The sequence below is a fragment of the Nyctereutes procyonoides genome, unplaced genomic scaffold (assembly GCF_905146905.1).
Source record: "Nyctereutes procyonoides isolate TBG_1078 unplaced genomic scaffold, NYPRO_anot_genome, whole genome shotgun sequence".
In the NCBI taxonomy this organism is placed as follows: Eukaryota; Metazoa; Chordata; class Mammalia; order Carnivora; family Canidae; genus Nyctereutes; species Nyctereutes procyonoides.
In genome coordinates this window covers 37,780,741-37,794,377 of record NW_026575133.1, presented here as the reverse complement: position 1 = coordinate 37,794,377, position 13,637 = coordinate 37,780,741, and the positions used below count along the sequence as shown (strand labels likewise).

Here is a 13,637-nt window from a genome sequence, read left to right as displayed (position 1 = left end):
TTACAAATAAAAGTATTCAAATAAAATCTTAAGATCCGTTTCCAAAAATAAATAAATAAAATAAAAAAATAAATAAAATAAAATAAGTAAAATGAAATAAAATAAATAAAATGAAATAAAAATTAAAAAAAAATGTTTCCAAAGCTCTTCCCTCCATCCCGGTCAGGGTACATAACATAGTGCGGATCCATCACTCATACCAAAAAAAAAAAAAAAAAAAAACAAAAAAAAAAAACCAAAAAACAAAAACAACAACAACAAAAAAACAAAAAGCCAAAAAAAAAAAAAACAAAAAAACAAACAGTTACTTCTGTTTTGGAGGAATTGACAAAGAAAAACCCAGGCCAAATAAATCAACACCGAAGTTCAGAAGGTCAGAGCAATTTGTCTTGGGAACAAAGTCTTCCCTGGAGCTAAGAGGCATTCAAAGGGACTCTGGGTGGTAATGGGATTATTAAAGATATACCTGGGACCAGATAAATATTTGATGATTTTGCAAAGCGCTAGGGTTTCTCTGCAGATTTTCTTCTGCTGACACATGTTCCCCCGTGGGGGCCGCACCTTGGGGCTTCATCAGACCTTCGCAAGCCAAGGGCGGCTGGGGTTTCCCCCAAGGGCGGTTTGTGAGGGTGCAGAGCTGGGGGGGGCGGAGGACAGATCGGGGTTTACGAGAGGGGTGCGTGGGTGTGTGCGCGCGTGCATGCATGTGTGTGTGTGTGTGTGTGTGTGTATGCACGTGTGCAAGGGGGGGAGGGCGGGGAGGGAGGGAGCAGATGCGGGTTACAAAGCTGCCACCTAGAGGCGCCTGCCTGCGGTGTATATAACACGGGGCGGCCGCCGGGAGCTCAGTGCTGCAAACCGCTCAGCCCCGAGGCGGGGAGCCGAGGCCGCCGCTACCGCGCGCAGGGAGCCCCGAGCCCGAGCCCCGCCGCGAGGTAAGGCGACTGCTCCCCGCAGCCCGGCCTGCACCGAGGGGGGGGGGGTGCACGGAGGTCAGGGCTTCCAGCCTGGAGCTAAGTGGTCCCCCCCGCCCCCCCAGCCCGGACTCCTGAGTCGCTGCGCTGGTGGCTGCAGGTCTGCTTCCCCAGAGCACGGCGCTGCGCGCTGCAAAGCGCCTTGCAAAGCCGGGGCCACCGCGCTCTGCTGCGGAAAGCAAGGGGCCGGGTGTCCTTAAGTCACGCGTGGAACCAGCGCTCCGTGCAGTGTGTTGGCTTTAGGCACCCAGAGCCGTGCGCGTTTCAGCTCGGGTAAGTGCAGGACTCAGCAGGAATGCGCACCGTCCATCCTGCTTGCCCGGAGTTGGCATCGGGCACGCCTGGCACCACTCACTGCTTGCCCCTTCCACGCGTGGGTCCTTGGGGGGGGGAGGAAACAGATGGACTGGCCAGTACAAGTGTCATCGCAGGACGGGCTCTGCTTGCTTGAGGGGGCATCCTTAAGGGAAGCCCCCCCAAAGGGTGCTGTGAATCTTTGTGATTCCAGAATGTATTAGAATCCAGGGCTCTGGGGCGGGAGGGAGCACCAGCTCCTGGGAGCCTGGAAGCTCTAAGGGTGAGTGTTAAAGGCAGCTCGGTCTCGGGTCTTGGATGGCTTCCTTGCTAATCTGATTTGAATATTTATTGCGCTCTCGGAAGGTAAGTGCAACTGGCAGTTGGGGGGGTGGGTGGGAAAGGCACATGCACAAGTCTAGGATTTTTGTAATTTAAATATAGCCTTCAGGTAAAACCTGACTTTTGTTGGATTTCGTTAGCATGCAGAGAGACTCGAGGGGTGACTGGCAGTGAGAACTTTGGAGTGAGGTCAGGGGTGGGTGGTTAGCCAAGACTTGTAACTTCCAGAGAGAATGAGAAGTTGTAAAAGTCAGACTGGCTGGCTCCCTCTGCGGCTCCCTCCTCCTTTTCTTTCTTTCTTTCTTTCTTTCTTTCTTTCTTCTTTCTTTCTTTCTTCTTTCTTTCTTTCTTTCTTTCTTTCTTTCTTTCTTTCCTTCCTTCCTTCCTTCCTTCCTTCCTTCCTTCCTTCCTTTCTTTCTTTCTTTCTTTCTTTCTTTCTTTCTTTCTTCTTTCTTTCTTTCCTTCTTTCTTTTTTCTCTCCTTCCTTCCTTCTTTCCTCCCTCCTTCCTTCCCTCCCTCCCTCCTTCCTTCCTTCCTTCCTTCCTTCCTTCCTTCCTTCCTTCCTTCCTTCCTTTTCTTTCTTTCTCTTTCTCTCAATTCACTTGCTCACGACGGGATCATTAGGTTTTCCAGAAGTGCAGGAGGGGCCCCTGACATGGTTTACAGCTCTTTGAGGGTATTTGGTGCGCTGACATCCCCTGAAACTTCATTCTGCAAAGTCTCAATGTGGTAACTTTTTCTTTTCTTTTTAAACGCAGATGCTGCCTTTGTGTCCTTTTATTTATTCCAGCAAAAATGCGGAGATCAAATAGGCTTGCCTAGAAAAGAAAGTGGAGGCTGCTGGGGTCTGTGCTTAACTTTCTATAGATTTTAAATGGATAAACTGCCTGTCCTTCCTCCCATCAGCGCTGGAGCTTCCCCAGATGCAAAGCCTTTCTCTAAAGCAAAGTTGCACATGGGAGCTCTAGCTTGGAAACAATTTGCTCTTTTTTCCCCCCAGTCTGTGCAATAAACACTTGAATGTGTGCACAATTGCTGAGCTGGATGCCCCAGCCTCCTGGGGATGGGGGTGGTGTGGTGGTGGGTAAGGGTGGGGGTGATGGAGCAAAAGAAAATTGAGAAATGCCTGCATTTTGCTGCCCATCCAATTTTTAAAAGTGGCATGCATTGCAATCATAGTTTGAAAAAAGTTCCAGAGAGTATAGCCAAGGCAACATGCTGGTGCTTAACTGAGTCAGGACTTTGGAGGTGAGTTTTCCCCTTATTAACAGCAAGTCCTGGGAGAATTGAGAAGGTATTATGGTTTCTAATCAGACCCAGAACAGGCAAAGTATAGGCTTTCTGGGTGAAAAAAAAAAATCCAAACAAAAAAACCTACTTAATCAGGAACAGTGGCTTTTTGTGTGCTCATCTAGGCAGAGGGGCTTCTGTTTTCAGGGAGGCGTGAGGGAGCTGGCTGGAGTTACTCAAACCTGAGACCTGCAGACGGTCACTCTAGAAAGCCTAAGAGTAAACTGAGGGGGAGAAAAACCGTCAGGATTTCAGGACTTTAGATTTTTCTCGGTGGTTTTGCAGGGCGCAAACGGATTTTGGAACTGAAATGTACAGGGTTTGAACTTAGCTTTACTTTTAGGAAGAAGAACGGTCTTAGAGCACCTTTCTAGTCGAGTTACATGCACGTAGGTAGAGTTTAGAGAGATACTCAAGGCCAGGTCACGGAAAGTGCTGTTCAAGTCCAGAAAATTGTAGTCTTGGGACACACAGTTTCTATTAAGAGTAAAAACAAACAAGAAAAAAGAGAGAGAGAGAGAGAGAGAGAGAGAGGGAGGGAGAGAAGAAAAGGAAAAATAGGAGAATTATCTGATCCTGTATTTGATGGTTTTCTACAGGGAATATTTGATGTTTGTTTTTTTAACCGAACAATCTAGTGATTTAGAATTGGAGAAAAAAGTACATGCTTTCCTGATGAAAGTGAGGAGGGGAGTAAATATTTTTATTGTGAACATTTTACTGAGCCACAGGTAGGTTTGGAGCCGACTCTGTTTTGTTCCTAGTGCTTGAAGGGTGGAGGGCCTGGGAGTCACCCGGTGGCTTTGGTCGGCCGGCTGTTGGCTAAGGGACAGCTAGAGGAGCAGTGGGCAGCATGGAGGACCCTGGGTGGGGGGGGGGGCTGTGTCAGCCAGATAGCCAGCATCTTCACATTTTCTAATTGTAACAAATACCTTTGTGGGGCTCTTCCCCGAGTTTTATTAGAAGAGTCCAAGATTGAGTAGCCTTCTCCTGGGAACTCTATTGTGTCTGGCCGAGAGCCTGGCTGACCTCCCACTGCCTCGTCCAGGTCCTGAGCTGGGTGGGAGCTGGGGTTCTGGTTACACCAGGCCAACCCAGACGGCAGCCTTTGTGACGTGGATCTTTGGATCTGCCCTTCTGGGCACAGCACTGCTTCCCTGTGGGCAGCTGAGCACAATAGACCAGATCGGGTTTCTGGATGTGGGGTTCCTTTTCTCCCCCAAATATTTAAAAGTGGGCGAGGATGCCCCACCCCATGTGTTAACAGGAAGTAGGTTGAGGACTCCAGGGATAAGTGACCTATATATGACTCAGGGTAGGGAGTTTTTTTTTCCCCTCTTTTCCTCTCTTTATTATTATTATTATTATTATTTTTTGAGTTTTCTAATGATTTAGAGCCATTCCTTGCTTGTGTGAAATAATTCGTAGTCTGCAACTGAATGTGCAGTCAAGACACATTCTGTTTGCTTGGCACTGGGGGACAGACCATTCCCCAGTGTGCTGTCAGCCCTAGCAGATGGCTGCAGGGAGCCTGCCAGGGCTGAAGCTTTTCTGGACTTGCCCATAGATTTAATGCAGCATCTAAATCAAAACAAAAACAACCCCAAAAAACCAAAAAGCAAACAAATAAAACCCTGACCCCAGGGATGGGCAATTGCCTAATGATTTTTTTAGATGTGGTGTGAGTTCTCCTGACCTGAACTGCATGCCAACTAGACTGGCAAAGAGGCCAGAGCATGGCTGCCACTGGGTGAAGTCTCTGGAAAAGTTGGGGAAGTGAGGAGGGCCGTTGTTAGCCACAAACCGAGATACGCGGCTCTCTTCTCCTGGCCTGGCCTCAGTGTGCATGTGTGCAGCAGCGGGACGCTGAGCAAGGTGATCCAGTTTGAACAACAGTGAACTGCTCTGGGAAATTCCATCCTGGGAGGACACGCGTCCCAAACCACAGAAGGCCAATAAGAAAGGTCACCTGTAAGCAGAGGTCCTAAGGAGCCCCAAGGCCCAGGAGGCCCCTCACTGTGTGACCTGGTACCCAGTCCTGGTTGGCTGGTCCCATGTAATCTTATCTGCACCAGTGGGGACTGGGAGCAAGCACGTTCCTGCGGCCTGTTTGCACCCTGCCGCCCTGCCGCCAGAGGCCCCCACTGCATGCCTTCTACCCGGTTTGTGTCCCCTCCGCCCTCAAGAGCCTTTTTTTTTTTTTTTTTTGCCACAAGCTGCTCCCTTGCTCAAAACCTTTGCGGCTCTGTGTGGGCAGGCCCAGCCTGACTCCCTCATTCCCTGTACCCCTACCCCTGACTCTTGTCACCTGCCACCTTTCCTTTGTGGGGAGCTTGGCCTCAGCCTCGTCTGGTGACCCTCTCCATGGTCTCTATCATTGATCATCTCACCCCTGCATTCCTCCCTGATGACCCCCATAAACCATGTGAGTGGGAATTCCTCACCCTTCTGCTCCAGGGGCACCCACCACTGCCCTGCAGCCTTCTTGCCCTGCTCAGTTGGCTGGTGAGTCCTTGAGGATGGTGCATGGCGGTTCTGCTCTTTGGCCTCCAGAGCAGTGCTCCCCTCATGGGAGGTTCCACAGACATTTGGGGCATGAAAAGGGTGATCTTTGTCTCAGTTCGATGAGGGGGGGTTCGGAAGAGTCTCTTCTGGACTCCTGTTCCAGTGATGGCCTCAGACCACTGGGCTTGGTGCAGCCTGATGATCACTATTGACTTCTTGACTGTGGACACCCTGAACCCCTGTATTGTGCTGGCTTCATGCAAAGATGAAGACGTCGTAGGGGTGCAGGGCTTGGGCAGGAAGAACATGGAGTGTGTGTGTGTTTTGTTTTTTTTTTCACTCCATCATCCTTTATTAGCGCCCCGCTGAGCACCATGCTGGCTGGGGGTGCAGGAGTCAAGGGACCTGGGGAGGCAGGAGGTCGCAGCTCCCAGACCACTGCGGTGGCAGCGGGACTCAGGCACTGGTGTTTTGGGTCTCAGCTGTGGGGGGGCAGTGACACATAATAGAGCTGTGTGGCCTGGGTAGGGGACCAGGGGGAGAAACAGGATGCGTTGATTGGCGTAGGAGCAGCTAAGGGGCTGGTGCAGAATAATCTTCCTGTCTGCAATGGGAATTTGCAAACATGCCGAAGGCAGTTACGGTGCAGGCCAGCCAGAGGCCTGACTGCTCGGCAGTCTGTCATGGAGGGCCTGACTCCGGGCCCGTGAGCGGGTGGTTTACTGCAGGCCAACTGCCCCCCTGCAGACTGACCTCGGGGCCTTCTAATTCCGGCTTGACCCCCAGCCCCCCGGGTGAGCTCAGGCCACCGTTGGGAGGCAGCGGAATCTCACACCACGTGCTGCACTTCAGTCGCTGTCAGGGATCCTTGGCGGATGCACATGCAACTGAGAAATGAGAGGCACATCTCCCGGAAAGGTCCTCCAAGTGACCACAAGGAGCCCCTCTGCCCCCGGGAACAGGAGGGTGGCTGAGGCCCTGTGCGGACCCCAGGCGCAGGCCGTGGTCCCGGCGATGCTCCCAGGGTCCGGGTGCGGGACGGGGAGTCGAGAGACCGGGAGCACTGGCGAGAGGAGCGGTCGGCGGGGCTCAGGGCGTGCGGGGGAGTCGGGGGTGCCCAGCGCCCTAGGACGATGGAACTGGATCCGTTACTGTTCTGTGAACCCTCCCTCCTTCAAAATCTAAAATCTCCGTCATTCTTGATGTCAAATAAATAATACAGAAGTTTATAGAGTAGAATCTACAAGCTCTGGCCCCAGGCTGGCGGGATGGAGTTGGGGCTTTCCTCCAGCAGAGAGGGGACCGGAGCGGCTGGGATGAGGGGTGTCCCCGGGTCGGGGTGGTCTTCAGACGGCTTGGACCCCCTGGGAGTGCGGTCCGCCGGCTGTGTCCTGCGTTCGCTGGAGGGCGGCTGGGCCTCCGGTGCTGGGCGCTCTGGGCTGTCGCTCGCTGGCCGCCCCCTCACCCCTCCACCCTCGGGTTCTGTCGCCAGCCTGTGGAAACCAGGGGGACCTGGGTAGACACTCCGTAGCTTGCCCTATCCGTGGCTGTGAGAGGGCCACTTGTTAAGATCTCGGCCAGCAGATTAGGAAGGTCCTTTCTCCGGGGGCGGCCGCACACCATCGGCGGGACGGCACCAAGGGGACGGCCCCAGCCCTCCTGGACCCTGGCTCGGGCCCACGGGCCTTTGCTGCAGACCACATGGGACATAAGATGAGGTTGTCTTTGTCAAATCATATTCTTCTCTGGAAACGGCCTTTGATTGTTTCCAAAACCAAATGTATGAAAAATACTGAAATGATGGGGCAGGGGGCTAAGCTGTTGTGAGTTCGGTTTCCCAAATCCAAATCCTCTGTCTGGATTTGCAGGGCCTCTGAAGACTGTGCTTTGTTTCAGCTCCTCTCTGTCTCCCTCCTCCTCTTGGCCACGAAAGCCGCCCCACCCTGGGAGGGGGTGCCGGGGGTCCTCCCTGGGGGAGGTGGTGGCTAGGGCCCCGGCCTCGGCCCTCAGCTCCCAGGCTGATGGGTGGTGGAAGATCACCGACCGCTGGGCCAGCAGGCTTGCCCGCTCCAGCTGGGAGCCCGGAAGCCTCTGCCCTCCCCTTCGGCCCTGGCTGGAAGAGCCCCACTGTGGCCCCAGGAGGGAGGGGAGCCAGAGGCCCAGTGATCACTAATCAGGTTTCCATTGCCCAGAGGGCAGAGGAGGAAACCAAGGATGGGCCCTGAGCCCTCCCTGTGCCATGGTTGGAGCGGTTGGCAGCTCCAGAGGGTCCGTCTGGACAACTTGATTCTATTTTTTTTGGAAGATTTTATTTATTTATTCATGAGACAGAGAGAGAGAGAGAGGCAGAGACACAGGCAGAGGGAGAAGCAGGCTCCATGCAGGGAGCCCAATGGGGGACTTGATCCCGGGACCCCGGGGTTACACCCTGAGCCGAAGGCAGATGCTCAGCTGCTGAGCCCCCTAGGCGCCCTGATCTGGACATCTTGACCTAGTAATTTCCAAAAGGGTGGGGTGTGAGAGGCACGTAGCTTCTCATACAACCCTGGCCCTGCAGGGGTCCAGCTGTCCACACTGAACCGTGCCCGGCGCCTTCCGCTGAGCGGCACAGGAGGCCCGAGCTCACTCCCTGTCTCCTCGTGGTGAGCAAAGAGCTGGGGGTGCTTGGACCCCGTCAGGCTAACAGGGTTGGGGCACATTCCTTCCTCTCCGGCCCCGTGACAGCTCTGTGGCTGTGTCTGCCGCGGCCTTATGGGGCTGGGGAGGGGCCCTGCCTGGCCCTGGCCCCCTCTGCCCGGCTGTGCCCTCCAGCACAGCCCCTCCGCTCTATAGGGACTGTGGGGTCAGGTGAGGTCATGAGGCCAAAGTGCTTTATAAACCAGCCCATGCTGCAGATGTGTTTCATGTTAAGGAAATGGGGGGATTAAGGGGGTCGCCACATTGAACCATATATAGGAGAGCCGAGCTGAAATCCCTGCTTTGTTCTCTTCTGGGGTTGGGGGCTTCGTGGGATGGGGAGAGGAGGGCCAGCCGAGGGCAGGTTAGTGGCCGGGTAGGGGTGAGGTGGCAGGAGTAGCTTCAGAGCACGGGCCGGGGCTGGCTGCCCATCCTGAGGCCAGTCTAGGGGGTCAGGGAGCCGTGGATCCTCGAGGGCATCCTCTGCTGCCCCTTGGACCCATGGGCTTTGGGGCTCCGCAAGCTGCCGCTTAGGACGAGGCGGTCCGAAGTCTCATAACATGACAGTTTCCTTTGTCCTAAACATGGTCATGCTGAGTCTCCCTGGGTGCCCTCCTCTGCTGGTGTGTCTGGTCTTGCACAAGGCGGTGGTCACAGGGCATGGGCTCCTCCTGGTGGGGTGCTCCCTGGGCCCAGCAGCTGCCGGCACCTCCGGGGAGGCCCAGCCTCCTCCCCTCAGCAGCGGGGCCACGGGGACCTGGTGAGGTTCCCCCCGGGAGAGGGACCAGTGGCCACTTTCAACCCCCAGAGGAGAACTGCCCAGAAGAAGCCTGCAGGTGATGTCCGCTACCTGAGATTTAGGATTAGGTCAGGTGCTGTGAGTTTCGAGGCTCAGGAGCCGGTCCTGGGAGACCAGGGAGCGTCTCACTCGTCAGGGCTCCTGTGCATTTATCCTGAAGGCCAACATAGCAGACTGCCCGTCTCCGCGCACCCCTCCGTCTCCCTCCGGGCGGGGACGTGCATTACTTAGGCAGTGAGACTTGGTTTCAAACGTGGAGCAAGAATTAAGGGGGACTGTGCTTTTTTGCCAAAGGGATGGGTGGGGGGAGGGAGCTACAGGCCACCTGCTGTGTGCTAGATTCCGGTTTGGACCCTTTGGTTCTTGGGCGCCTCTGGGAGATGGTGCCGGTGTCTCGAGGATGCAGCCAAAGGCAGGTTAGCGAGTCTCAGGTTCAACGCCGGTGAGCAAAGAGTCAGGATTCCCACCTGGGAAGGTCTGGTCTCGGGGTGGCTGGTTTTCCCGGCTGTGTCCTCATACCGTTAGCGTAGCCACCTGGGCGCTGACCCGTGGGCCAGTGTGGCCCATCCTCCAGGGAGTTCTGTGTGACCCGGAATCCACGTTAAATGAACTTGGCGCAGAAGCTCGACTTGGGGTCAGTTATTACCTGTGACATGTGAGAAGGAAGGACAACTGCATTCCTCTGCGAGGTCGCTCTCCGCAGGGCATCCTTGTTCCTGTGGTCGCACAGTGGGCTGCCCACCCAGGTCCGTGTCCTGGAGGGGTTTCGGGGCCCTCCAGTGACTGGGGCAGCGGTAGAAGACAGCCCCTGGAAGCTCTCCTAGCCGGTGCATTTGGGGAGAAATGATGATTTCTAGGCACAGGGGTACTTCGGAGCTGATTCCCTGTTAATATCAAAATGGTGACAGTTCAGAGTGTTGGCCTCACGTCAGGTCAGCAGGAAAGACAGTGGAGACCATTGTCTGCCCCTCCAGAACTGCAGCAGGTGGCGATTTTTGTGCCCTGGGTCTTGGCACAAGCTGCTCTTGAAGCAGTTGGGTTAATGAAAGAAGGAGACACGAGGCAGTGGCCCACAGTGCCAGACAGCTGGTTGGTTGCCCTTAGTTGAAAATCCCACGGCAAACCCAGGGTCTCCGGGTTCCAGGGGGTGGGGGGCCATGCGGTGGCAGCCAGGCTGCAGGGCTGACCGCGTCTCCCGTCTCACGTGGTCTTCGTGATGGCGAACTGAAGGTGGCCTGTTCGACCCGGGTTTACACGCACGTTTTGCAGGAAGGTTAAAAAGCACTGAGTCACATTTTGGATGCACGCTTGGAATCTGAAGCCCTCTCGTTAAGACACCAGAGCAGGACACCGGGGCCAGAGCAGTGCCAGGAACAGATGGTCGCTGCTGCCGTTCTCTGGGGCGTGGGGAAGGTGGCTCCAGTGTCCCCTGCTGAGAATGAGCGAGGCGTCAGCGTCGCTGTGGCTGTCAGACGTCCCCCCCGGCCCCTGGTCCGGGCTGATCTCACGCTGCGGGCACAGCCGGGCTGGTGAGGTCTTGAGACACAGCCATAAGAAGATAGAGAAGGCGGTCGCCCTCTCACTCGGGCACCGCAGGGGCTTAGATGCTGGGCGTGTGTCCTGTCGTTGTTCCGCTGCTTCCTTTTCTCCTTTGGGTGGAAGACGCCACGAGTGGAGCAGAGCGGCTGAGCGTGTGGAGCGCTGCAAGGGCGCCTGCCGTGTTCCCCGGTGAACCCCCTTTTCCATTCCGTCCTTTCTGTTTCATTTCCACATAGGCCGTTCGCCGTGCCCGCAGCACCATGGATCTGCACCTCTTCGACTACGCCGAGCCAGGCAACTTCTCCGACATGAGCTGGCCGTGCAACAGCAGCGACTGCATCGTCGTCGACACCGTGCTGTGCCCCAACATGCCCAACAAAAGCGTGCTGCTGTACACGCTGTCCTTCATTTACATCTTCATCTTCGTGATCGGCATGATCGCCAACTCCGTGGTGGTCTGGGTGAACATCCAGGCCAAGACCACCGGCTACGACACGCACTGCTACATCCTCAACCTGGCCATCGCCGACCTGTGGGTGGTCGTCACCATCCCCGTCTGGGTGGTCAGCCTCGTGCAGCATAACCAGTGGCCCATGGGGGAGCTCACGTGCAAGATCACGCACCTCATCTTCTCCATCAACCTGTTCGGCAGCATCTTCTTCCTCACGTGCATGAGCGTGGACCGCTACCTCTCCATCACCTACTTCGCCAGCACGTCGAGCCGCAGGAAGAAGGTGGTTCGCCGCGCCGTCTGCGTCCTGGTGTGGCTGCTGGCCTTCTGCGTGTCCCTGCCCGACACCTACTACCTGAAGACCGTCACGTCGGCGTCCAACAACGAGACCTACTGCCGCTCCTTCTACCCTGAGCACAGCGTCAAGGAGTGGCTCATCAGCATGGAGCTGGTCTCGGTGGTCCTGGGCTTCGCCATCCCCTTCTGCGTCATCGCCGTCTTCTACTGCCTGCTGGCCCGCGCCATCTCCGCGTCCAGCGACCAGGAGAAGCAGAGCAGCCGAAAGATCATCTTCTCCTACGTGGTGGTCTTCCTCGTGTGCTGGCTCCCCTACCACGTGGTGGTGCTCCTGGACATCTTCTCCATCCTTCACTACATCCCCTTCACCTGCCAGCTGGAGAACTTCCTCTTCACGGCTCTGCACGTCACGCAGTGCCTGTCTCTGGTGCACTGCTGCGTCAACCCCGTGCTCTACAGCTTCATCAACCGTAACTACAGATACGAGCTGATGAAGGCCTTCATCTTTAAGTACTCGGCCAAGACGGGTCTCACCAAGCTCATCGATGCCTCCAGGGTGTCGGAGACAGAGTACTCCGCCTTGGAGCAAAACGCCAAGTGACGGGCCCCGGGGGCCTCGGGGACAAGCGTGCGCGCTTCCTACACGGCGCTGGGTTGCATCGTTTCCGAGAGTTAAAGCAAGGCGCCTTCGGGGCTTGAGTGCTGAGTCGCGTGAAGTGGGGAAGCAGGTGCCACCGTGGGCCCTTCTCCTCTTTGTCCGGCTGCCGGGGTGGCTGTCACGGGGCCGTGCGTCCTGACGGCGTGGGCCGTGCTGCGTGACCCTACTACTTACTCGTCCAAGCCGGTTGCGCGGCGGGCTCGCCTGCACTTCGGTAAAATGAGACTTTCTGTGTTCCCTGGAGGTTTTACTTGGTGACTTGTATTTAAATTTTAAGACTTTATTTTCTCATTATCGGCGTACCTTATAAATGTACTTGAAAGTTTAAATATATTTTATAAATATCGTATGGGCGCTGTGACATACGATACATATACATACGCTGACATATATTCAGAGCGTTGTAGTTTTAAGACTAGTTTGATTTCAGTTTTGACTAAGGATGACATTAATTGTTAGCTGTTTTGAAATTTTATATATATATATAAATATAAATATATAAATATATAAATATATGCCAGTCTGGGCTGAAATGTTTTATTTACGATAGTTTTATATCTGTGTGGTGCTTTGCTACCCGCATGGGATATGGGACAAGAAGGACGCTGTAAAGCAGTTTGTGATATTAATTGTATCGTAAAGTTACATTAAAAGAGCGAAACGAAGCGGAACCTCTCCAGGCTGCAGCGCCGCGCACAGAGTTGAACCGTCTTATTTCGGAGAGTTCTCTCAATTTGTAAGTTATTTTTCTTTCTTTCTTTCTTTTTTTTTTAATAAAGATTTGTTTTTCCTAAAAAAGGCATCTGCGTCTCAGTGTTAGAAGCATGTTTGGCATTTAGGTGGCATGTGTGGTAATAACAGTACAAATATATACGGCAGGACGGGTTGTCCTAATATGTATAAGAGAAGGGAGCCACCATAAAGGCAAAACCCCAGGGGTTCACTTGTGGAAATGACATAAAGGGGAAAACATTCGAGCGTATTGAGGGTTTGGGTTATTTATTTATTTATTTTTGAAAAAAAAATTTTATCTATTTATTCGTGAGAGATGCAGAGAGAGAGAGAGAGAGAGAGAAAGAGGCAGAAACACAGGCAGAGGAGAAGCAGGCTCCCTGTGGGGAGCCCGATGTGGGACTCGATCCCAGGACCCCGGGATCACGCCCTGGGCTGAAGGCAGATGCTCAAGCACTGAGCCACCCAGGCCTCCTGGATTTGGCTTTTTTTTTTTTTTTTTAAATGTCCTGCAATGTATTTGCGGGGGAAGAGGTGGTTGGGAGGTGTGGCTTTCAAGACCACATTAGTGCTGGGAGGTTCTCACCTGCTGTTGGTCCGGAATCGTTCAGGGCTCAGGACTCATGTCGTGCGTGACCCCATGTGCTCCCAGGGCCACATGTCACAGCCCCTTGACGCTCCCCTGCTAAGGTCCTGTGGTTTAAGTCCTGCTTTCTCTTTTCTGCACACGGGACAAACTCTTCATTTAAAAGATAAAACCAATCAGGGACCCTCTTCTTGAGGCCATGGGGTGAGCGAATCGGCAGCCTGGGCATTACCAAGTAATTCCCCCGTGATGAGTGGCTGGAAAGAGCACTTTGGGAATGGCCCATTCTGCTGTGCCCTCACCCACCCTCTGTGGGACCACAGAGTGGTGGAGACCTTAGCGGGCAGGTGCATCCGGGCGGGATCTGAGGGGGAGGACCCGGCTGCCCAAAGCTGCCCTTAGCATCTCCACCTCCGATGGGACTGATGTGGGTGGAGAGCTATTTGCCAGCACAAGGGTGGACCCCAGTCAGGAGCTCCACTCTCCCCTGTGGG

The 13,637-nt window shown here is 54.4% G+C and overlaps 1 protein-coding gene across 3 annotated transcripts; it reads left to right on the top strand.

The window, feature by feature from the left end:
- The first annotated feature begins 843 nt into the window (after nucleotides 1-843).
- ACKR3 (atypical chemokine receptor 3) lies at nucleotides 844-12,617 on the top strand. Of its 3 annotated transcripts, none has more exons than XM_055300544.1 (2): nucleotides 844-935; nucleotides 10,656-12,617. In XM_055300544.1, exon 2 carries the CDS (start codon nucleotides 10,680-10,682, stop codon nucleotides 11,766-11,768), a length of 1,089 nt encoding a protein of 362 aa, XP_055156519.1. In that variant the 5' UTR covers nucleotides 844-935; nucleotides 10,656-10,679; the 3' UTR covers nucleotides 11,769-12,617. The 3 variants fall into 3 exon arrangements, with proteins under 3 accessions (XP_055156519.1, XP_055156520.1, XP_055156521.1); XM_055300545.1 differs by lacking the exon at nucleotides 844-935 and adding an exon at nucleotides 976-1,247; XM_055300546.1 differs by lacking the exon at nucleotides 844-935 and adding an exon at nucleotides 2,160-2,339.
- The last annotated feature ends 1,020 nt before the right edge of the window (nucleotides 12,618-13,637 follow it).